The sequence below is a fragment of the Columba livia genome, chromosome 3 (genome assembly GCF_036013475.1).
Source record: "Columba livia isolate bColLiv1 breed racing homer chromosome 3, bColLiv1.pat.W.v2, whole genome shotgun sequence".
Lineage (NCBI taxonomy): Eukaryota > Metazoa > Chordata > Aves > Columbiformes > Columbidae > Columba > Columba livia.
The window spans coordinates 27,609,630-27,634,767 of record NC_088604.1 but is presented as its reverse complement, the minus strand read 5'-3'; the positions used below and the strand labels follow the sequence as shown (position 1 = coordinate 27,634,767).

The following is a 25,138-nucleotide window of genomic DNA, read 5'->3' as shown; positions in this document are numbered from 1 at the left end:
TGTTTGCTAATTATTTATGAGCTTCCTTTCCCTTTTTCGTTCCCCAGGGTCCAGTTTGCCTCCACTAGTGTGGCTTCCCTCACCAATGTGGTTTCCGCATCACCGCATGAGAATCAAAGGGATAGAAATAACTCTATATTTGGTGGTAGGATCCTCAAATCCATTAGCCGCTTTCGTTTGCAGTGTTGTGGTTAATCAAGGGACAGCCTTTAGGAAATAATTATTGGCAATCAGGCCAGTTGCAAGAAAATTAACTTTTAAGTACAGCTTATCAGCCAGGTCTTCAAACTGCTGGAATCCATACCATCCTCATTCCCCCGCCAAGGCCAGTGTGCTCCATGAGGGAGCACTTATCCCAAGTGCTGAAGGAAGGACCTTTCCCGCATCGTGGGTACCATTGCATTTCAGGGTACAAATCATTAACATGGAAACCTGCTCAATGGTGGAGACTCGCTAGAAAAAGCAATGAGGAGTTAAATGGGATCATCCAATCTAGCTTTTAAACTTCCATTTGAACTTCAAAGGGTTGGTTGGAGACACAACAGCGTGATCCTTCAAGAAGTCCCCCTGCATGGGAGGGTTGGGGGAGGCAGCCACCCCAGGGGGCCAGGGGGTTAAGGCACCAGTTGCTTCTTCATGTGTCTTGCAGCAGTCGTGATTCCTGACTTTGCAGCTGAAAGTAGCTGTAGATCTCTCTCTTCTGCACTCTCTCAGCTCTGATTATAATGAGCAATCAGAGCACCTGAAGTGTTGCCTGGCTTTCTAGATGAAGCACTACATTGAACTCATTTGAATACTAAGCAGTAGCAGAATCTTTTAAACAAAATATGCGGCCTAGGGAGAAACACTGTTAGACATGAGTTCCATATTTAACACATGACTGCCTTAAGGGTACATGTCTATGTTATACATGTTGTTTATAAAAAAGATGCACCTAACACTTCAGCAAGCAATTACAAATGTCACAGGACAAAAACACATCAGGTTTTCCTGTTGTTTTATTTTGTATGCATATGACATGTCATGCCCTGCTAGATGTTGCCTGAATGTGAGCCAGCAGTGTGCCCAGGTGGCCAAAAAGGCCAACAGCATCCTGGTTTCTATGAGAAACAGTGTGGCCAGCAGGACAAGGGAAGTGATTGTCCCCCCTGTACTCGGCACTGCTGAGGCTGTACCTCAAATCCTGTGTTCAGTTCTGGGCCCGTCACTGCCTGAAAGACATTGATGTGCTGGAGAGAGTTCAGAGAAGGGCAATGAAGCTGCTGAGGGGCCTGGAGCACAAGTCTTGTGAGGAGCAGTCGAGGGAACTGGGGCTGTTTAGCCTGGAGAAAAGGAGGCTGAGGGGAGACCTTATCGCTGTCTACAACTACCTGAAAGGTTTGTAGCATGGAGGGTGTTGGTCGCTTCTCCCAAGCAACAAGTGATAGGATGAGAGGAAATGGCCTCAAGTTGCACCAGGGGAGGTTTAGGTTGGATGTTTGGAAAAAAAAAATAATAATGGAAAGCATTGTGAGATTGAGTCACCATCCCTGGAGGTGTTTAAAAGACACGTAGATATGGTGCTTAGGGACATGGTTTAGTGTTGGACTTGGCAGTGTTGTGTTAACTGTTGGCCTCTAAGATCTTAAAGGCCTTTTCCAATCTAGATATTTCTATGATTCTGTGCATTCACATTTCCTAGTGAAACAGGATAACATAAGAACTGGCTCGGTCTGCAACTCCTGCAAGTTGTAGGACTAAAAGCTTGGGTAAGAACACAAGAACTAGTGGAAGCTGAGAGGCCTTCCAATAATTAGTTGTTTCAGGACATCATGAACTGAAGGAACAACAAGATTGCCAAGATATTCGCATTCAGCTTCTCATATGGAAATCTTCCCTTACTCATAATCATCCTTTCATCTCTATCTTTTTTGGTTCTAATACTTTTTAAAATTGGGGCACCAGAATGGTCTTCAATATTGAGAGTGGGGGAGTAGTACAGGTTTTGCAGTGGCTTAATTGTGTTTGATGTTTCATTTTTCTTCCTTTCTTTAAAATACCTAATAGTGGATGTCCTTTTAATTGCTGTTGGACACTAAACGAATTCTTTCTGCAGAATGGAATGTAAAGCCTCCAAGATCTCACTCCTGAAATAACATTATCTAGAGCCTTTCATAGTACACACAGAGCTGTTTTTTATCACTGGAGAATTTTTATTACTGTTCAACTCATTTTCTAGATCACTTATGAACAGTTTAACAGAATATGCCCCCAAATGGTTCTTGTAGGATTTATCTAGCAACTTACTAAAATGAACACCTGTTTCCTAACTTTTGTAACGTGTAACTTGATGAGCTCTCCAACTGCTACCTCATTAAGGGAAAGGGCAGCAGTACCACACTTTTATTCAGTACACCTGTGTTCAGAACTTTTATCTTATTTAGTCCTTCACTACTTTATGAATCCCAGAGAAGCTTAAACTTTCAATAAGTATCAGGTCTCCTTCACTGTGCTGTGGCACTGCTGGTCAGACACTTCTGTGTCTGAGGAGTATTACTGTGCACAAGTCTGGCTTCTATAGGTTTCAGGGCTAGGAAGCTATTGAACACGAATATATATGGCCACAACCTGGTGCTTAGGGTCAAAGTCATGCCTAAATCCTGGGCATTAAGTTATTTTGCAGCTGCAAACTAAGTGCATAGATTCAGGCTAGTTAGATCAAGGAAGGCTTGGAAATCTCTTTATGTAGGCACCTATAATAGCAATTAGGCACTGAAATAATGCCTACATGCTTCAGTGCATTTATTCTCTAGGCTGGTATTTGGAAAGGCATCCTTCATCAAATGGGTGGTTAGGTAAGTAGTTACCTTTAAATGTGTACTTAGAGATTTTGTCATGAAATAGGGTTTAAATATACAAATAAATTAATTCCCAAAGTGGAACTTCAGTTTCCTTCATAGACAAAGGTAAGTGCACACATTAGCCCTCTGCTGGTTCACTCTTTGGAAACATAAGTTTTTCATTCTGCTTATATGTAAAATAGCTTAGATATGGATTTTTCCTTCCAGAATTTTCCCTATGGTATAAATATTCTTTCTCGTATTTCCCACACTCTCAAAAGGGCTAGGTCCTTCCAGGCACGCTCTGGTGTGCCCCCAGCTCCCTTTGAGCTTCTGCACTTCTAGCACCAGTTGCCTAATGGTTGGCTTCTTCTTACCTCTGTTGGTTCAGCGTTTGCCTAGATTCGTAGTATGTTTGTAACTGACATATAGTGATAGGTAGTCATTATTCTGTGCAGAGGGTGCTGCTATTGCCCTAGAACAAAAATGCAGCATAGAGGAGCACAGGGGTGGGATGGAAGTGGAGACCTTGAAAGCAGGGGCACGGGATGATAAGGAAGGCTCCGGGGCTGTAAACAGGGAGTTGACATCAAGGTCAGTTACTGACCATAAATGAGCATGGGTTAAAATCACTTTATGAGTAACAAAGAGAACAAAGAAAATCCATACAGCACATGTAAAACTTGGCATATATAGTGAATTTGGATTGAAAATTATGTTGCAGAATGGTGGAAAAAGAACAGTTTGTATAGCATGTTTACAACGTAAAAAATACCCCAAGTGCTTCCTGGAGAGAGAAGGAAGAAGCGATCACCATCAGTATTGTATATCTTGTAGCAAAGGACTCAAGATAAGGCCAGCTCACAGCCCCCCCAACCAGACGAAGCCATTAACCTTAGGACCCCACAGGACAGTGCAAGGGTGAACATAACACCAGGGAAAGCTCAGAGACTAGAAAGCCTGTGTATATGTCAGTTTACCTGCATGTAATTTGAGCTGCAGTTGTTAATATGGAACTAGACCACTAATGATTCTTTGACTAGATGTTTACTAGATTATATTAAGAAAAAAAAATAGTACACTTCATATATGGTATATTTTTTGGCCATAGTAAGAGTATCAGAGCTTGGTGGGAGTTCAAACAGCCTACTTTGTAACTTGGATCAAACAAATTGTTAATTAGCCTCTCCTAAATAAAAACATGACATTTGTACTCTCATTAATTAAGCCAGTCTTCTTGCTAATTCCAAATGCACCCTGAATGCAGTGTTCCCTGGTTGTGATCGTAAGTTTAAGGATGAAGATAATATTCTTAGGAAGCATCAGGTAATCAGGTAATTGTGCTTTTCTTAAGGTTCTTTAATTTCCTCCATGAGCTTTTCAAACTTTTTATTGAAATTATTTGTTTATATTCATTGAACATCTTTGGCTTGTTTAGTTCTAGCCGCAGTTGTCTAATGACCAGATGATTCTTGCCTATGATGTTTTATCTTTTGCTTAGATTTGTGCAAGTGTAGGAACATTTGTAGGTTTACCAACTCTGTCTCTGCACTATCAGCTTTCTGGCAGATAATTATACATAGATCACTAGTTATTGGTCACAGTAGTCACTGGTTGTAACCTCAGGTTTGGCACATACCACTTTCATGTGTTACCATTTTTCCTAAACATTTATTTCTTTTCACAAAATTTGTATTTTTGTTCATCTAACATTCATCCTGGGCATTCAGGCTCTTTCAATAGTGATGCAGTGGTTGTGTTGTCATCACATTTTTCTACTGATTTGTCTTTGTCTTCCTTCTCATCTGTCTAAACAAAAATATGACCTAGGTACAGCTTTGTACCTCTTTGCCATTAAGATGGTGTTGTGTTTCATTAAGAAAAACATTAGGAAATAAAGAACCCTTGAATTGAAGGGTCTGTTTGCCAAAGGCAGTACTGAATGTACACAATTCTCCATTTCACAAAAGTAACTGCAAGAATTTTGGTGATGCATCAAGTATAGAAAAATAATTCTTGTCATCTCTATCTCCAAAAATTTCATCTGTTGTAAGCAACATTATGTTTACATGCTTGTTTTGCATTATGGGATCTCTGTAGCTGACTGCGGGTGTTTTAAAGAGAGTAGAGTACACCCAGTGTCTTAGCTCTGCTGTGTGAACTCTTCTCATGTACTCATCATCTTCATCTTCTTTATTCTTCTTCCTGAAGTGAGAATAACTTCTCTACAAACAGGAGTCAAGGGATGGCTAAGCTCTTTTAGCTTTGCTCTGCCCCATTCCTTCTCATCCATTCTGCAGTTGTTCCATGGTTGTTTTTGTTCTCTCTTTCTCCGTTAACACTATTTGTTCCTGGGACCTAGGACCTGAAAACTTTCTAACCCCCAAAACAGGTACCACTGAGAAATTTTATCTTCTGATTTAATTGGTACCATATAGTTCACTTGTTCCTTTTACTACAATCACTGTTTCAGACAACACCTTGGTTTTTGCATTTATGTCCAAATTAAAAATTAATAGGTTTGCATTTGTCAAGCTGCATGCTGATTAGTTTTCTTCTGTAGCATTGTCCACTGATCTTATGAATAATGCCTCTGTAGGAACAACACTCTGATTATCATCTTTGTCTTGTCTTTGTGCTATGTTTCTGTTTGCAAATTCTTGAAAGCTATATAATCCACTGTAATTCTCATATTGTTCTTTAAGTACCCATTTATTTTCGTAGCTGTATTTGTTACATTATAGGAAGTTCCATGTGCTGCGTTGGTGAAATTTATCTCTGAGATCCATAGAATTCTTTATTAAGGTTACTTTTTTATTATTCTTGAATATTCTGTTATTTCAGTTTTATGAGGACACTTTTTATTCATCAATCTGGATCATGTTTTGTATTTTGGTTTTGGTTTGGGTTTTTTTTCTGCTATGCAAACTCCATTTGTTCCTTCGGGTTCCTTCCAGTAATTTTATTCAAGCATTTTGGTCAGGGTTCTGGCCAGAAATCAGTTCTCTGCCAGAACACATCCTTTTAAAATCGTAAGGCTGCTTTCTCATCCAGAGATAATTCATAATTTTTCTTGTCCTGTATGTTCTTATCACTCGCACACTTCACTTTTGCAGAGGTCAGTGCTCCCCAGGTTTCTGCTATAGACTTTATAATTCATTTTCCCTGCTATGGTCAACTGTAAATTATAAACCACAGCAGGTGTTTCAAAATATCTGTTATCTTTTATGAGAGAGTGGGTTACAGAGCTGTGCATCAGGTTAAGGGCAGGTGGACTTCGGCACCGTGTGACAGACACCGTGAATCAGCAGATGAGGCTGAAGGAAGCCTGAAGCACAGAGTATGAGGGGAGCTGGGTTTAGATATAGAGAATAGTACCATCAATCTTGAGAGATGGAAGGAATTGGCATGCAAAAGGGAGTGTAAGAGGATCAGGATGAGGGGACTGTTGTTTCTGGAGGGTGGTGTGTGTGTTTCCTCTGCTGTGCTCAACCCACAGTGGAGTTAATCATCATAGAGAAAATAAGGGCCATGTTATTAACCTGAGGATCAGTACTAAGAGTGATTGCCATCACTGAACCAGAAGCCCAGGGAATCTATTCCATTCATTTTGTAAAACAGAACTGATCAGGTCCCAGGTTTTTTGTTTTGTTTTCCTAAGATCCAATGCCTAAGACAACTGCATTTTGCTTGTTTTCAGGGTGGTTCTCTACAGTGAATCCGTCAGGCTTTCAATGTAACATTGTCTTTCACTGCAATTCAGTTCATGTCTATGTGAGCAGGCTTAAGCAGTTACAACTGTAGAACACAAAAAGCTCAGAATCTGACAAAAGTTACAGACAGCACTGTGGGGAATAGCTGGACCTCACAGGTGGTCAAGGCAGAATTATATGAGAAACATCTGAAGTTCACAGGTATTAATAATTGGACTGGTGCATTAGAGACTTTTAGGGGTGCAGAGTCTTGCAAGGCCGACAGCACCCAGATAACCTTATAAATAACACCATATAAGATAGATTTATTATTATCTCCCTCATTTTGCCTTCATGTAACTGATGCTAGAAAGTCTCATAATCAGTCTCTGTCCTTAATGGTACTACATGGAGTGTTTATCCATTAGTGTTTTAGTTTGAATCAGAAGCTGAGTTTGGAGGAGAGCCTCCTGATCATTCTCAGTGACTGGGCCATTACTAACAGTAAGCAGATCTCAGGGAGCAGACTGGGCCTACAAAACTAAGCAGTCTCTCCTACAAAACTAAACCAGCTGGGAAACCAGTTTGTGCAGACAGGCTACAATTAGAAGGAAGTAAATCTCACTCAAGTGCTAGAGAAGGGGTAGTGCTGTAATGCTAAATATAAGTAGTGTGAATGCTCTGACCATTTTGCTGTGCAGTTGGGCTGTGCTGCTGTATAATGAAGACTTAAAAGGGCTGGAACACCTCTCCTGTGAGGACAGGCTGAGAGAGTTGGTGTTCAGCCTGGAGAAGAGAAGGCTCCGGGGAGACATTATTGCAGCTTTTCAGTACTTGAAAGGGGCCTATGAGAAAGATGGAAACAGACTTTTTTTGCAGGGCCTGTTGCAGCAGGACAAGGGGTAATGGTTTTAAACTGAAGGAGGCAAGATTCAGGCTAGACATCGGGAATAATTTTTTTACAAGGGTGGTAAAACACTAGCCCAGGTTGCCCAGAGAGGTGGTAGATGCCCCATCCCTGTTAACATCCAAGGCCAGGCTGGATGGGGCTCTGAGCAACCTGATCTAGTTGAAGATGTCCCTGCTCATGGCAGGAAGGTTGAACTAGATGACCTTTAAAGGTCCAACCCAAGCTATTCTATGATTCTGCAATGGTGTTGTCCAACTTCACTTGCTCCCAGGAGAGCCTGTTCATCAGTACTGTGCTTGGGAAGCTGCATTACCTGCTGGTAGGTGTAACCTTCCATTTTGGTGAGTGTTGCCTCAACAATGTGATTTATGTTTGTTGTTTTGCGTGTTAAATGCTTGATATCTGACGTTACATTACATTAAATGTAAGGCTACATTCAGTCCTAAAATATTGAGTCATGTTCACTAGCTTCAGGAAGCAAAGCTTGGTGCAGTGCTCGTGTGGTCTATGAATTCTTACTCCTACGTATTTTTCCTGAAGTGATTTAAATTTCTATCAGTACACACACTTGCAATAAAAGAAGCATTTTTCTGACTTTTTACCCTGTTGTGGGAAGAGGTACTGTGTGAAAATTCAGTCTTTTACCCCATGTGTTTCACAAGAAAAAATATCATTAGATATCCTTAGAAAAAACTGTTGAGGATCTCATGGCCCTAGCCTGCTTTTTCTAATAGCTATAGAAATTACTGCTGAGTAGTGACAGAAAGGATGTGCTGAACCTGGGAAGAAGGTTATTAAATGATGTGTTTTCAGAACTCCTGAGTTTGTCGAGAAAATAAAAGAGAAATAACGTTAGCATTGTTACTATACAAGCACATACCTAATTTTCTGTAAGACAGGTCTGTGTTAAATCATGTTACTGATGTCTTAGCTGTGCAAAATCCTCACCAAAATAATGAGCAAAACATTACATTTTACTTTTTCTACATTTGAAAATAAAGGTCCAGTTTATATTTTTTACAAAATTTGTTGTTAGTCTTATCCAGATAGACAACTTTTGGGGCTTTCTGGTGTTTTCTCTAAGAATCTTTAAAAACCAATATGAAAGAAACTTTCAGTAATTACCAGGATGTTTCTTTATAACTACTAAAACTTAATTCTGGTGAAATAATTTATGCCAATTTAATCCAGAAGCTGTAATGACATGTGGATTTGAGATTTTGGGTTTGTTTAGCTGGTTGGTTGGCTGGTTTTTGTTTGTTTGTTTGTTTATTTCCTCCTGAAAAGTACTGTAACATCTCATGATAGACTGTTACATTATGCACTGGTTCTTATGGACATTTCAATGAGATTTCAGCAATAATCTAAAATGCCAAAGATGTTTTAACTGTAAAGATAAAAATATTCTACCATCTGTGCTGCTTAAGTTTTAGTTTTTAGTTGAAAACAATTGTATCAATTTTCAACTGTTTAAAATCAAATAATGAATCACATTTACTGAGTTATGTTTTTATCAGCATCTGCAAAACGTTGAGTTATCATGGAGTCTGATCTAGGGCTCTGGAGCCGAAGAATGTACCATTGTGTATTCTGTAAGAGATCAGAAAGTTCGTGGTGCTAGATCTAGATAAAACTCTAGATAGAAAGAACTGAATGTGTATTGTTTGAAGCACAGCATCATGCAAATATTTTTGGTGCCAAGCAATGGCGTAAGTTAAGCAAGGCTAAAATAAGTGAACACAGAATTAAATACGCTAACTAAATGAGAATTGTAATCTATTGTTACAGTTTTTGTGTCTTAAATCTCTTATGTTCATAAAGTAGATCTCTAATGTTCATGAAGTATTGCTTTAGTATTTACTAATAAAAAGATATAACTTTTACCCAATTTTAGGCAAATTAGTTTACTGCTTTTTCTGTATGTTTTCGATCTATAAAATGTGGATATACAGACATATTTTCTTCAAAATTATATTTCTCAAAATATTTTTGAAGACTGAGTTTCCAACTCATCATTCCTTCAGCATTACTTATTGCTATCTTGTGCAGTAATGACATACATATTTCATTATGTTGTCATAGCCAATGCCATTAACATCATCACTATCTTATATCTTCGCTTTTTATGCAGAGTTAGCTACTATGAATGTGTGTTACAATTTACATTCACTGTCTCAAAGCCTTATATAAGACAGCGGATTGATGTTTCAGAACATTAACTAACATAAAGTAGGATTATTAGGCTTATTTTATAGCTGGAAAACTGGGACGCAAAGATTGGAAAGATAAATCTAAAATATACAGCGTGCAGATATTCATTAAATAGCTTAAAGATTTTAATAAACAATAGCATTTGTTAAAGTTCTCTAAAATGGTTAAATGGATCTATATTTGATTTTGTTGTGAATAGCTAAGATTCAGACTGATTAATACAGCTTTTCCATTATGGATTTAATATTTCAGGACACGCTTCTAGAGCATTTAGCATTTTTTAAGTGTGCTGATTAAAATCTGTTGTAGATGATAATTATGCTGGTTTTATCATTCAGACACTCAAAATTGATTTTTAAATCTTTAAGTGGCTTGTACTAGACTTTTATTTCTCAAAGGGTTTAGGAGTCTGCTTATATTATGTCCTTTTGTCACGTTCTCTGTAAATGCTAAACAAATGCAAAATCAGTAGATTCCAAGTTCTAAAAAGAACCCCACCCTTTTTTCACAGGAGGAAGAACTAAGGAAAAGTGGAGAAGCCAAATACGCGCACTTGAGTGATGAGCTTCATGTATTAATTGAAGTGTTTGCTCCACCTGGGGAGGCATATTCTCGGATGAGTCATGCCTTGGAAGAAATAAAAAAGTTCCTTGTTCCCGTAAGTAATTTACAGCATTCTTCTGTGACTGCTTTTGATTTTGCTGCATAGAATTTGTGCCTTCTTTAAGCACCTTTAGCTCAAGGAAACGACAAAAAAAAGTTCTGCTGAACATTCATATTTCATTCTTTCATCTTGGGAGGATTCCAAATAGGCCATTAATTGCCACATTGTTTTTTGCTTTCCTTTCTTGTTTTTTGAAGAGAAAGGTGGATTACTTCTTTTTTTTCTTCTGGTTTCAGAAATTCACCATTAGTATGTGAGTACGCTTTCAAGATTTTTGAATATTTAGTCTATAAAAACAATTTTCTACATAAGTAGGGATTTATCTAAATGTCTTGCTAAAGAGGTTAATGAATTTCTTACGGAACAAAGAGCATGAGTAGAACATTCCTCAGACGTTTCTGCTCAGCCAGCCAGTCATGACTCACACCACAATTTAACAATCCTCAGTCAGTTAGGAGAGCACAGAAACATAAGCTAAAGCTGGGAACTTTTGCAGTTTGATTTACATTAAATATATCACTTTCGGATCATATTTACCTTTTTTGTCTATTGATTTTCCATCAAATTATTGGAAATTGTTTTTCTTCACCTTTACACTGTATTCCATTATATTTCCATGCCTAAAATTTTCCCTAGAATTTAAGCTTATGCATACTAAATACAAAGTAAAGGTTGTTTTGTGTAGTAGTAGAATTACAGGAATTATCATCTGAGGTCTATCCTGAGATTATTTAAAACTCTAAAAACGTTCAGGACTTGCATTCCTTAAAAAAAAAATATTACAGGAGCTTGTTAATATTTGTGATAAAAAAATGAGGTACAATAACTGTCCATATCTCTCAGCAATAATGGAAAGTGTCGATGAATGCCTTTTTATTACAAGTAATACAAAGCCAAGATAAGAGATATTCAGATGAGGCACATGTATATTTGCATAGCAGAACTTAAACATTTTATTTCTTTGGGTCTTCTTGGAAGGAAGGAGAATACATTACATGTACAGTATTTAAGTACAGTATTTAAAATGCTCAAATTTTTTGGAACAACTAGACTTCTTTTTAAGAATACAAAATGAGTAACTTTAAATTATTAAAAATAAACAGGTGGATATTTGTTTTCAGTAATAAATTTATTGGCACCAAATGAGTGCCCTTAAATATGCTACTTTTTAAACAAATTGACGGTATCTTTCTGATTCTCTCTTTTCATCACCTATTATACTTCCAATTTGGGAACACAGATAACAAAATACTGTTTTAAATTCTGGGAAAGAACTGTGAGACAAGAAGGCATTTTTTTCTATGATTTCAGACTCTGTGTTGAACATACGATAAGGGGGACAAATTAGGTCAGTGTCATAATGCTGGCAGCATAACGTGGAATGACACTTTGGCTGCAAGTTATTGGTGAGGATCTGCCAAGCTGTAACACTGAATGAAAAATTATAATTAAGTTCTAGGTTCCCGAAAAATCAGGAGTGCTATAGCTAAAAATGGTAACAGGGCCAACTACAAAGCTTGCCAGTATCTGTCCTTTGGATAACCCTATTTACAGTTGTTCATGACTTGGCCAAACTTGGATTTGTTTCTATAAAAGGTTCCTGTTCAAAGTTGGCTTTGTGTGTCCTCTCCACTCCGTGAAGCCCTTTCCTGTGCCCTCTACATGTTCTGCCCAGCTTGAGAAAATCTGTTCTGGGTGAATAAGGGAGAGAGCACAGTGTGTGAAGGGAGCAGCCTTAACATTTGTGGCATGATACTGTTGTAAATATTGAACATCTGCACAAGTATATATTTTGTGTGACACATTATTTATTTATAAGGATTATATGTATTTTCCGGCACAAGTGTAATAGCTACACTGGATGAAATATTACTATAAAAACAGGTTCTTTGTTACAAGATTTTGAACTTTGTTGGCAGCGGCAATAATCACTCCAAACAAGTAGCAAATGTACTTTATGACTTGTTAGTTTTATCCCCGTGCTTCATTTCAGATTTACAACAATTTACAAAGCAATTATTAACTGGCTGGTTATGACATGTGTCAAGGGGTTTACACTCAAAAAGCTTGCACTAGATAATTTCCTTTTTGTTCCGTATTTACAGCATCTCTTGAGTTTGTTTTATGATGTTTTGTTGTTTATAAGACCTAATTTATTGCAGCAGTGAATACTGGAGTTGTATGACAGGCATGAAAGCAGTAGAACCTAACAGTTTTATTTATACCAAATCAAGAATGTAATAAACTATTCAAATGAGTTTTCACATTGCTTATGAATTTTGTGAAGTTTAACTGAAATATTGCCCTCAGAAATTATACTGATTGTTTGTTTCAGTAAGGTGGAAGGGTATTTTAATATTTTATGCATAAGTTTTTAATGAGACTTAATTTTAAAATAAAGGCCTAGAAAATGTAATAACAGACAAAGATAAAAATGTAGAATAGGACCTAGGAAAAAAAACCTGAACATTTATTAACCGAAGCAGAATTTTAATGAACAAATACTTTTGCTTTAAATGTAGTTACTTAATTTTCACTTTTGACCTTGCCCAAGAATAGTGCCAAAATTATTGCTAGTGAAGATTCCACCTCCCACGTTGGAGGTAGAAACCAACTCCTGCTCTTTGCGCGGCTGTTCCAGCTGTTCACACGTTTCAAGGCCACAGGCAGCTTGGCCTCAGGTGGTGTGTTGGGATCCCTCCAACAGGCGGTTCAGTGAATGACTGAACCCGCAGCAATTTGCCAGCTGACCAAGATGCTTCATTTACTGTCTGGTGCTTCCATTTGGGAAATGGTTTGAGGTCTGCATGGGAGCTGCCGTCAGGGCATTGCTAACCGGGGGGACAAGACGTACTTTTGCAGCTGACTTTGCTAGTTCTTTTGTGCTTTTTAAGCAGAATTTTGGCTTTTGGGGGGGGTCTTATATGAAATTACTAGCTAGAGTTTGTGCTCCATTTTCTTTTGATATTTACTCTCATTATGAACATTCAAATATAATAAAAGTACGATGGGTCAAAAGACCCATGGTTAAGTAAATGTGATTAATACCTCAGAGCTGTGCTCCCCCTTTTTTTTTTTTTCCAATCTAGTAAAGATAAAAAACAAAATGTTCTGCCCCAAGTCTAGATTTTAGGGTAAAAATCAAATTTGGAGCTGATGTTAATATAGTATAAGTTATCCAACATTACCTGTGTACAAACAGCAGGGATGTTTAGGAGGAGGACACCTGTTTTGCAGATTGGCCTCTGTGGCCAACACAGAATCAATGAAATCCATAGGTATCTGGCTGCCAAGTGTCTGTGACCCCAAACACCCAGGGACCTGGGTTTGGCTCTGGCTCTGCCTCTGAACAGGATGCCGGGTCAGTGACCTGGAAGGGGAGCTGTTTAAAGTGGCCAGTGTTGGGGAGGTAGATAACTCAGGAGCTTTTCAATCTCTACTAACTTTAAAAGGTTCATAGCTAGTGAATGCTGTGAAACTTTCTTCACCATTAATGAGCAATGAAATGCTACATCATTCTTTTCAGATACAACTATATCATTCTGATTTACCTCGAAATGTACAAATATATTTTCTGGACACACTATCATTTCCATACATCAAGGGTCTATATGGTCTTTAGGAGTTCTGTGCTTCCTAACACATGCAAAATCTTTTTCTAATAACCATTTTTATCCCTGTAAGCAGAGCATTTTTATTTGACACAGTTAGCATCCCTTGGGATGAGGAGGGAAGCAGATAGTGATAATTCATTTTATGTGCGAGTGCTCTGTAATAGAGAGCCATTATGTAGAGGGCAGGTTGCAGCTGCGGTGACACAACCACTTTAAAAAGATTGTTTACAACTGTGTGGTCAGATGATCAGAAATGGAACCAATTACCATGTTGAGAGCTACTCTTGAAGTTATTTGCATACATTTCCCCAGCCACTTGTATCTGCTTTAAATTGAGGCATACTGGCAACACTTAAAGGCTGGGGATAAACACATGGTCATTTAATGCAGTCTAGTTGATGGGTGATTGCTTGCAATGATCTGACTGTATACCTCAGTATTTTCTCAAGGTGTTAATCAGATCAGATCCAATCTAATCAAATTCCTTTATTAGGAATTAGTGCGATGAGGCAGCAGGTGAATGAAGGTTTTTATGTTGTTGCTGTGATTTAAAGATACAATGTCTCTCAGCCTTCCCTGAGGATGCCTAAATCTCTTATTTAATAGCTAACTTCAATCCTTTTATCTCACCTTGCTTTATACTGTTGATGAAATAATCTGCCTGCTAATAATTTAAGAAGAATAAGCGTTGTCACTGATCCACCTTCCAGCATCAGCTCTTCAGTCTTCCTAACAAAAGATGGAAAATTACTGAGCAAAAAGAGCTTTTCAGTGAAAAGTGAAGTTAATCATTTCATACTGGAAGTTGCTCATAATAGAAGTTGGAATGAAAAAAAGCGAGATTTGGGAGGAATTGTAAACAAGCTTTGATACCAGCTCGTTTCAGTGGGAACAATTAAATAATCTTAGAGTTTAAACATTTTTCTTCACTGAAAGTATTGCCAGGCATTGCAACATGCTGCCCAGGGAAATGGTTGTGTCACCATCCCTGGATTTATTTAAAAGATGTGTAGACGCGTGCTTAGGGACATGGTTTAGAAGTGGACTTGGCAGTGTTAGGTTAACTGTTGGATTCAATGATCTTAAAAGTCTTTTCCAACCAAAACAATTCTGTGATTCTATAAGGTCTTCCTCTAGCCAATATTTCAGAAGAAATTGTTGTACTTCAGACATATGTTTGCTGTATATGTATTAAGTCACATACACTACAGACCAAAGTTACTAATGATCTGTTATGCCATTTTGTGCTGGCTACATTGTAGTATATACAGCACATAGTAACAATTCTTTTGTCAAAAGAACGTTTTGACTTACAAAAAGTATATGTAGGTGTATGGCATTTATTTTGCACATTTTTTCTTAGTCATCTGAATTTCTTCTGTGCTACAGTATAAGATGAAATCTCTATGTACATATGATTTCACGCTTCATGGTTATGTAATCTTACTTTTGTTTCTAAATAAACTATGTTATTGGGTTTTTTTTCAGTCTCTTTCAAGGAGGTCCATTCCAATCCCTAACATTCTGTGATTCTGTGATATCTCAACAGGTGAAATGTTTCTTTAACTACGACAGTGAGCAGAGACACAGCTCCATTTCTAAGAATAGATATCTTTTATACCTGTCAAAGTAAATAATTTATACTTGCACATTCTGCAAAGGTACTTGCAGTAATAAATAATTACTCAGTTATTAAAAACTACAGTTATTTTAAAACTTTTATTAGAAAATTATTTAAGCAGCTTGTGCTGGCTTCTGTTTTTCCCAGTGTGCAACATCTTGGACAATGTCACGTTCAAATTTTGATAATCAAGGAAAAAAAAATCACAGATTCTGTCAAGACCTAAAATGTCATAGCACTTTACCTCTTCACAGCTTTTTTTTCCTCCACGTTACTTATCAAATCAAATTATTAAAAATCTGTTCAAACACAAGTGCACTCAAGAGAGTTATCATCACTTGTGGACTGTGATTCTTGACTTTTTACAGACCGTGGAGAGGTTTTTAACCAGAGTTTTGGCCAATCAAGCAGCAGCACTTGCATAGTTTAAATCACTTGTTTTAAAATTAATGAAAATAACCCTAAAGCTGTCCCTCAAAGTGAAGGCTTGGGGGCAGAGACATACAGTAAAATGGCCCTTTTAACTTAAAATGTTGGATTTCTTAACTGACAGAATTTTTATTTACTTATTAATATACAATATAGACTGCTGGTTCTTTCTGCTGTGAAGCTATAAAATGGGCAACAACACAAAGAGCACATCATTCCTCAAATGTCTTCAGATTCATGTGGTGATGGGTGGGTCTCCTGTTGACATCCCAGACCAAAGAGTATCTTTTGCCTCGGCTCAGCTCCCAGCTGCTCCAAGGTGGTGTAGCTACTTCACAGCCTCATGTTGATACTCCTGCTTTTGAGTCAGATATGCCAAAGACAGATTTAGTTTGTGAAAGCAATCCCATGGTGATCTGTGTCTGACACACAAAGGAATCGATAAAAAAGGCACAGGCTTATAGCCAGAGTCAGCCCTTTGTTTTGCTTTTCAGATTAACCAGAGACATTAACCTGATCAGGAATTTTACACTGATGATTAATTTGAGCATACTATTGAGAGATGGCTGTAGAGAGGTATTTACAGCTTGCTTGGTCAGTCTATATGCATCAGCAATTTTATAAGCTTGTCTTGCTGCTTCCTCTTGCCGAGGTGTAGGTTTTTCACCAGTGACAGATAAGAAGCATGGATTTTCATGCAGGTGATTAAATTCATGCAGAGAAATTTGAATCCTACAGTGTTGCTCCCAGTTTATTAACAGTAGATTTGTAATATGTAGCAAGAAGTTGGCCCTGGTGTTGAACATTAGACTGTACAAACCCCTTCACCTCACAGGGGCCACCAGATCCTCCTACACATCTGGCATTTAATTAAGAGCTGTGTGTGTGAATATGAATTTGGCCAGTATCATCAATAAAGATCGGGTATTTGACCCAGTGAAGAGGCCACATGGTCTGAAAACAAAATTCCATGTGATTCTATATAAGAACAGGCATGAAAAATGTGTCTAAAATAATTGTTTTTCATGCAAAAAATTACTTCATAATAATGAAAAATATGTGCAAGATGTTATGTGTTTCCCCATCATGTATACTTGTCTCCTTTTTTTCAGACATTGATATGAGGAAAGAAAAGGACAATATTTGGATTATACACATAAGACTGGAAGCAAGGAGCTAAGAGTTATTTATTTTTGTTGTTTCAAGGAATTGGTTTGTGGCTTAGCCAGGTTACTTTATCTCTGTTTTACTTATTTCAGCAAAACGTCAATAAGATTTTGAGGTTTAATTCATTTGTGCAGGTACACTCAAATGAAAAAAAAAAAATCAAAACTCCTGCTTTGATTCCAATAGAAAAGCATGCTGCAAATAATACCCAGGCAGTCTGTTAGGGTTTTGGTTTTGGTTGGGGATTTTGTTTCTTTGTTTTTAAAAAAAGGGAGAGAAAAATTTTTGGTGGCATTTTCAAACTTTATTTTTCGTTGGTGTAGCAAAGGTCAGTGTAGCAAATTCTGAGGACACCGAGTTTCTCTCACTTAGGAAAGCATAAAAGAACTAGTACAGAGTAATCTTTCCTCTGTTGTGTTCTTTCAGTTACCAGTAGTCAAAATTTGAATATTTTCAAGGCTGTATCCAGACCGTCTTGCCTTATAACCTGTGGTAGATTTGTGTTCTCTTCCTTGAGCTTGTTAAATGCTTTCTTGAACCTTAGTTAAGTTTTTTGCCTCAGGAAAACATCAGGTGGCAACAAGTTTGACAGTTTCATTATGCACCATGTGTAAAGACAACAACAGGAAAACAAAAGCCCTTGTTCTCTTGTTTGTTTTAAAGCAGCTGCTTGATACTGCATGAGTGCCCTCATGTTCATGCTTGGTTAAAAGCAGTGGATGATCTTGCACCTTTCATCACTCACATTGCTCTGGATTTTCATCTGCAGAAACTGAGGTACCTCTGATTAACCTTGTGACATCTGAAAACCGTTTCCACATCTTGCTGTGTCTTCCTTTGCTTACCCCTTTTTTTCGTTTGTTGCTGTTGGGATGGGATGGCCAGGACGGCACACTTCCGAAATGGTTCTTGAGATATTTTCTGGGTTAATGTCAGGGTTATTCCTAGTACTGCCTACCGTTCTTCCATTTGCACTGATTTGATGTTTTCAGAATGCCATTTGTGAAAAGCCCAGGGCGTCTTTCTTGAATGATAATAACTAATTTAGAGCTATTTACTTTCAATATTTTCATGTTTATCCATACGTAAGATTAATTATTTTCATGTGCATTATTTTGCATTTATCAACACTCAATTTTATTCTTCCAATTTACTTTTAGTAAAAGAGTATAATGAAGTCTTTCTGCAATTCTTTGCAGTAAAAGATCCCAGCTATTTTTAGTATTCTTTCTCCTATAACCAGAGAGAGAATTATTAATCAACAAGGTGCTCTCTCTTACCTTTTGACAACTTTTGATATGGCTGGTGAGAGTTTTCATCTCCATCCATGGAGACCTTTAAAAATGTATGTCGCATTTGCACTGCGCCATGCCATATGGCATAAACCTGATCAGAAATTATTTGTATGAAGGATAAAGGTACATTTGTCCACAGAATGGACTTCTACAAGACCAGTGACAACAGCCTGAATACATTCAGTATGACCAAATATGAGATGGTTTCAGTAAGTAAAGGATATATATTTGTACATATTCCTGATTCCTTTAAAAAGTTTCAAGTGTCCTAATGGCAAGGAACAATATGACAAATCTTCATAGGCATGAGAGCTTTGTCAAAGAAAAAGTTCAAATATCGAGTTGAAGAGATTGTTGGTTGACTGTGAAAACGACTTTCTACAGAAAAAATTATATCTTCATTATAATGTATTTCTGGTTCAGCCTCAGTGATAAAACGATGGCAAGAACTTATAAACAATCACTGTATAAAAATCAGGAAGAGATGCAGAAAACAGATTGATAGCAATTAAATTTATGAAATAAAAAAATCATATTTAATTGAGTAGTTGTTAAGGAAATATGTGCCCAGCAATGCAATGATAATACAAATGAGCTCAAGGAACATTATAAATAAAAGGAATTCTAAAAAAGATATACACTTCAATCGCTGAAGATGGTAACTTTATCAATAACATTAATGATCCAGTAAAATGTTTCCATAAATATCAGTTGTGTAGCTGGAAAAAATATGGTATAATTTAGTTGTATCTTACCAAAATGGTGCGGTATTTTGCAGTTAGTAGTACAATTGTGTTAATTTTAAGAAAACCTGTTTAGAAAAAAGCCAGAAAACTGGAGAAGGGGCCACAGTGTGCTGTCCTGAGAGCAGTTCTGTGAGCTGCAGAGCTAATGAAGGCTGATTCAGAATGACTTTGTGTCTCATGTTTGGATTTTGGGGGGTCAGGTAGGAGGTGTGTCCTCTGTCTGAAACTTTTACGTATTGCAGACATTCACAACCTCATTCATTTTTGGGTTATTTTGGTTGACATGTGAGGGCACTGACAGTGTCTTCCTCACCCTTCTGGATGAACATGAAACTGGGAAGGACTGACAGATTTAGGACTATGGGACATCTGTCAGATACAGATGGACTTGACCAGTGAGTCGGAAGTTATTTTGGTTGGAATGATCAGTGGTGGAATAGAAACATGGCCAGTGAAAGAAAACCTTGAGGTAGAGGCCTGACTGCGTGGTGATGATGTGTTGGCCAGCCTGACACCAGCCCTTCACTCAATAGTTGGGAAAGATTGCAACTTATTTTTTTAAAAAATGAGCACAGAATATAACCACTGCTTTAATGTTTTTATGTCTTGACAAAAAATATTTTTTCAACAAATCTAATTTCATGTTCAATGCAAAAGTTTGATAAAATTGTGTTAGTGACAACTAATATTCCTGTAAAATTCTATCATTTCTGTGATGTGACAGGGCTCAGAATGTCTTAATTAGAAAGTTTCCCTAAATAGGTGTGTCTGTAGCAATTTTCTTAAGGAGTTGGTATGAGAAACTTCTTTCTCTGTCAAACCTGGTTGGTGAATCAAATTTTGAAGAGTAAGATCTGCATCTTGACATTAGGTTATTTCATTTTAGCAGGTTTCTCTCTCGACACAGCAGGTTCCTTTGCATGAGACTTGCAGAGGGGCATAGGATGTATCTTATATCCTGCCTCCCTGCTAGGTTTAGGCACTTTACATGGGATACATCAAGATGACAGACATGCCTCCAGGTAAAGTAAATGTGATACTAGAACAGGGTTTTAATATCAGAGGGATCATTCTCTGGAGCTGCCCATAGTCCATTGACTACAAAGGGAAACTGAAACAAAATAAAACTCTCATAGGTACTTAAGGAATTGTCAGTGGACAACTGGCAAAGGGTGATTTTTTTCTGAGCAATGAGGACTTCAAAAGGTCATGAAGAACTTTGCAGAGAAAAAAAAATACCACTTTTGGAGTGACAGCTGTTCATTTTTTTCATTATTTGCTTTACATCATTGTTACTTTCAAGGAAGTGAATAAATAATGTTTTTTTCTAAAGACACTATTTCTGAGATGTTTTAATTTCCAAGTCCCTGGCCTGTAGGATTTCCTTAGGTGCCAAACACATATGGCACAACAGTTACAACAGAAGCAAAAAGCAGTCAAGAGGTGTAAAAAAGCAGTAGTTACAGCAGATTAAGGAAACCAGAGCTATTATCTCAGAGGGGCTAAGAAAATCCCCTCAGTGTCAAAAAAGGCAATTACGTATGTAACAGAGGGCTGAGTTACACAGTAGACAGGTGTAATTGCTGCCCAGTCGTTATCCTTAAACTGATTGGTTGAAAATCAGTGAAAGGAAGCAGTGGTAAATGAAACAAAGATTTTGCTCTGATTTTGATTGAGGTTTCTTTTCTGCCTATAAACACATCAGAAAGAGAGATTGTGTCTTGGGATTTGGCTGGTGTACACTTCTCTGTGTATCTTGCTTTAAAAAGCACTTAATAGATTTACATCAGTATGTAAAACACGCTGCATCCAGGGCAGGAGCTTGCTTACCAAACTGAAAGCAGGTGCAGTTAAAAACAGAGGTGATATGTTATAAAGCTGTGAAAAATGTGTGTGTAATGGGAATCCTGACAGTCTGTTTTACTACAACATCTTCAGTGTGGTACGGTGATTAGTGTCATAAAATGGAATGAGTCCCAGATATGTTATTGCATACCTGAACGAGAGTGTGGTTTTGCCATCTCCATTTGTCTTCCAAATAGCCTGAATATGTTGCAGTATGTTTAAAGAGATCTCTGCTTTAATTTGATTAATCAGCCTCCACTTAGAGCTCAGTGTTTTGCATGGTCAAAAATAATATTTTCTGCTGGAATGCAAAATACCATTTTGTTTTGTAGTACAATCATATATTGCAATATCCCTTAAAAAATAATTTTGCCTGTGTCACATTTCAGACCAAACAGCTATCTGAGTCATGTCCTTATTATTAAAATGGCAAGCAGGCAAAATCTGAAAGTATTTCATTTTCTGCCAAATCCTAGCCTGATTTTATGTAAATTATAGGGGCCATAGTTGAAGGCTATTTATACAGTATATCAACTAAATCTTGACTTGTACTTCAGCCCTGTTATCAGTTCTGAGCTAGAAGTTATTTTATTTAATTTAATGCTGGGGAACAGAGAATCTATGTTGAGTTTTTCTATATTGTTATATATTATTATAGTGTATGTATTGTGTTCTGTGCAATTATATATATTGCTATACTTATTAGAAAGTATAGTACTATAATGTAGTGTAGTCTATCATTATATAATGTTAGGCTGTTAGATAAGCTGGGTATGAGGGGAGAGCGGTGGATGTTGTCTGGTTTGACTTCAGCAAGGTGTTTGACACTGTCTCCCCCAACATGCTTATAGGTAAGCTTAGGAAGTGTTTGTTGGATAAACAGACAGTGAGATGGATCATGAACTGGCTGGATAGCAGAGCTCAGAGGGTTGCGCAGAGTCTGGTTGGAGGCCTGTAGTTAGTGAGGTTCCCCAGGGGTCAGCGTTAGGTCCAGTCCTGCTCAACCTGCTCATCAGTGACCTGGATGAAGAGACTGAGTGCACACTCAGCAAGTTTTCTGGTGATACCAAATTGGGAGGAAGGGCTGACACACCAGAAGGCTGTGCTGCCATTCAGTGAGACCTGGACAGGCTGGAGAACTGGGAAAAGAAGAACCTAATGAAGGTCAATGAGGGCAAATGTAGGGTCCTATACCTGGGGAGGAATAACCCCAGGCACCAGTACAGGTTAGGGGCAGGCCTGCTGGAAAGCATCACTGCAGAGGACTTGGGAGTTCTGGTCAACAACAGGTTGACCATGAGCCAGCAATGTGTCTTTGTGGCCAAGAAGGCCAATGGGGCATATTAGGAGGAGTGTGACCAGCAGGTCAAGGTAGGTTATCTTTCCCCTCTACTCTGCCCTGGTGAGGCTGCATCTGGAGTACTGCATGCAGTTCTGGGCTCCACAGTTTAAGAAGGAGAAGGAATTACTGGAGGGAGTCCAGCGAGGGCTATGAAGATTATTAGGGGCCTAGAGCACCTTTCTTATGAAGAAAGACTGAGAGAGCTGGGTCTGTTCAGCCTGGAGAAGAGAAAGCTGAGAGGGGATCTCATTAATGGTGATAAATATCTCAGGGGTGGATGTCAAGAGGATGGGACCAGACTCCTTTCAGTGTTGTCCAACAATAGGATGAGGGGAAGAGGCACAGGCTGAAGCATGGGAGGTTCCATTTGAACAAGAGGAGAAACTTCTTTACTTTGAGGGTGACAGGCACTGGAACAGGCTGCCCAGAGAGGCAGGAATGTCTCCTTCTCCGTAGACATTCAGAACCCACCTGGACACATTCCTGTGCAATCTGCTCTGGGTGAACCTGCTTTAGCAGGTGGGTTGGACTAGATGATCTCCAGAGGTCCCTTCCAACCCCAACCATTCTGTGATTCTGTGATTTTGTCCAGTGACCCTTGCACCAAAATCCCCAGATTTAGTGGCGCATCCTGCTCTTAGGTCTTCCGGCTGCTCTGCATTACAAGTGCTCCAATACTGCCTGGCATCCGCAGCAGGGAATGAAAACAACCTGAATGAGCAGCTCAGGACATTTATTTATGGAAAAATGAATCTCTCTGGCCAGTGTGATCAGAGATTGAGAGTTATTAAGGAAGGGAGAATCACTTTTTGGTACTAAACCTGGCAGTTTTCCTTCTGCGTACAGGAGTTATGTGATGTACCTGAGAGGTGTCTCTCTACTGGCAGAAACTGACTGGTGTCCTGTTTCTTAGGGTGGCAGGTTTCTTGTGGCTCACAACTATTTCTAGGCAAAATAGTTATAAGGATAGGGAAAGAATGCACCTGCCCAGTATCATGTTGGCGTCAGAAGAGCTTCTTGACTCTTCTAAGCCGCTTACACACATCATCTTTAGGCATGGCTTGAGCATGATGGGAATAATCTGGGCAGCTCTGTGTCCCCAGAACTTGCAAAGAGGAAATCAGGGAGAATGTATCGATACACAGATTTTGAAACCTGGAAGTATGACTATTCCCTTGAAGCTCCAGCTCACACAGTGCAGTAAAATTTCTCCTAAAAACTGTACTAAATACGTGGTTTGGAAAGATACAAAATCTCACTTCAAGCGCTCCAGACAATCTGGAGCTCATCATCTTTCTGCTAAGCTTTAATTACCCTTACTGGTAGGAAACTGTCTGTTTTCAAGGTTGGTGCTTTTTTGCCCCTCATCGGCTTCTGGTCAGTAGTTCTGTGCCTTTGCCACATTAAAAGCATCTTTTCCTCTTTCCAGGTATTGCTTATCCCCTTGGGTGTCCAGAGAGAGAGAGTGTCAAACAAATCAGATGTTTCCTCAAACTAGTTTTTCAGTAAACAGAATATAGTTAAGTCTCATTTCATAAGGTGTTTGTTTGTTTTCTATTGACTGCTCTCTCATGTCAGCTCTTTAATCCTGACCCGCAGTCAGAAGAGCCATTGTAGATTTGTGACAGTAGTTCAGCCTTTATATTTTTACCAGCCAGTAGTTTACAAAGTAGTACAAAAAAAAAAAAAAATATTTTATATAATTGTCCAAATAGTAAGAATATTTACTCGTGTTGAGCCAAGAAGTGATTTCTGAGGACACTGCTTTGCATTTTGATTTCTCTCAATAATAATTAAAAAATAACTGTATCACAATAACAGTCTGTGAATTATTCAGTGTAAACCCTTATAATTCCATCTCAGTTTTAAATCAAGGCATTAACTGATAAAAGGTTCATCTAAGGTGCTTGATCTGGCAATGATAGCATACAGTGGAAACAGTCTCAGGTCCTATTAGAGAAGTAAAACTTTCTATCCACACCAGGTGAGATAACTAAAACCTCAGATACCATTGCAAATACACAACCAAAACATGAGTTAAAAGTCTCAGTGTTTTCTGTAACAGTTCATCGAGAAGCATAACTCTGTTTGACCTACTTCTTGGGGCGGGGTAGAGGAAAATTGAAGGGAGTAATCATGTTCTGTTTTCAAATGCCTGTATGTTGTCCTTAATCGTACTGATCACTCTCATTTCACGGATATATTTTGCTTCAATTATCAGTCACCTGCACTGAAAAAATACTTGTCCATCATTCTTACTATGATTTTTACATTGTTTTGGTTCTGAAATAGCCATTTTAGCAAAATAGCTTATTGCCCAGTGCTGCCTTTTTAGTATCTGTGCCATTTGAGATACATGGGCAGCCTGCAGGATGCTGTTCCACAGCGCTCAGCTTTCAATAACATTTCTGGCTGCAGACTCACATTCCCAGATAGGTATGCCAAGAACAACCCAAGTTTGAAAAAGCTGACCCTTTTAAAATGTTGAATGTATTTCTGATACAAAAATTACAGAAAACATAGCAAGATCAGTTTGTACCTGGGCATCAAGTAATTTTCAAGTTGAACCTGTACTGTGAGGATAGTTTCACTACATTGAACTTTTCTTTAAGCGATTACAACTTCGCCCATTTCAGCAACATTATATGGGCTGTTTCAAAACAGTAGACCCGATTGCAGAGATGTAGCGATTTCAAATTGGGTCCATCTTTTTGAAACACCCTGTAGTTTTGTTTCGGTGTCAGGTTATGATACCTAGCAGATATCTGCAAGATGAAGTCAAG

At 38.2% G+C, this 25,138-nt stretch overlaps 1 protein-coding gene across 13 annotated transcripts in view; it reads left to right on the top strand.

The window, feature by feature from the left end:
• KHDRBS2 (KH RNA binding domain containing, signal transduction associated 2) overlaps window positions 1-25,138 on the top strand; it is a 351,333-nt gene that overhangs the window by 154,340 nt on the left and 171,855 nt on the right. For all 13 annotated transcript variants that reach the window (XR_010471176.1, XR_010471171.1, XR_010471174.1 and 10 more), the window contains exon 4: window positions 10,144-10,290. Coding sequence is in view for 4 of the 13 variants with exons in the window: in XM_065056195.1 (XP_064912267.1) it covers window positions 10,144-10,290 (147 nt within the window). In the remaining 9 variants the exon portion in view is untranslated. The remainder of the gene's footprint in view (window positions 1-10,143; window positions 10,291-25,138) is intronic.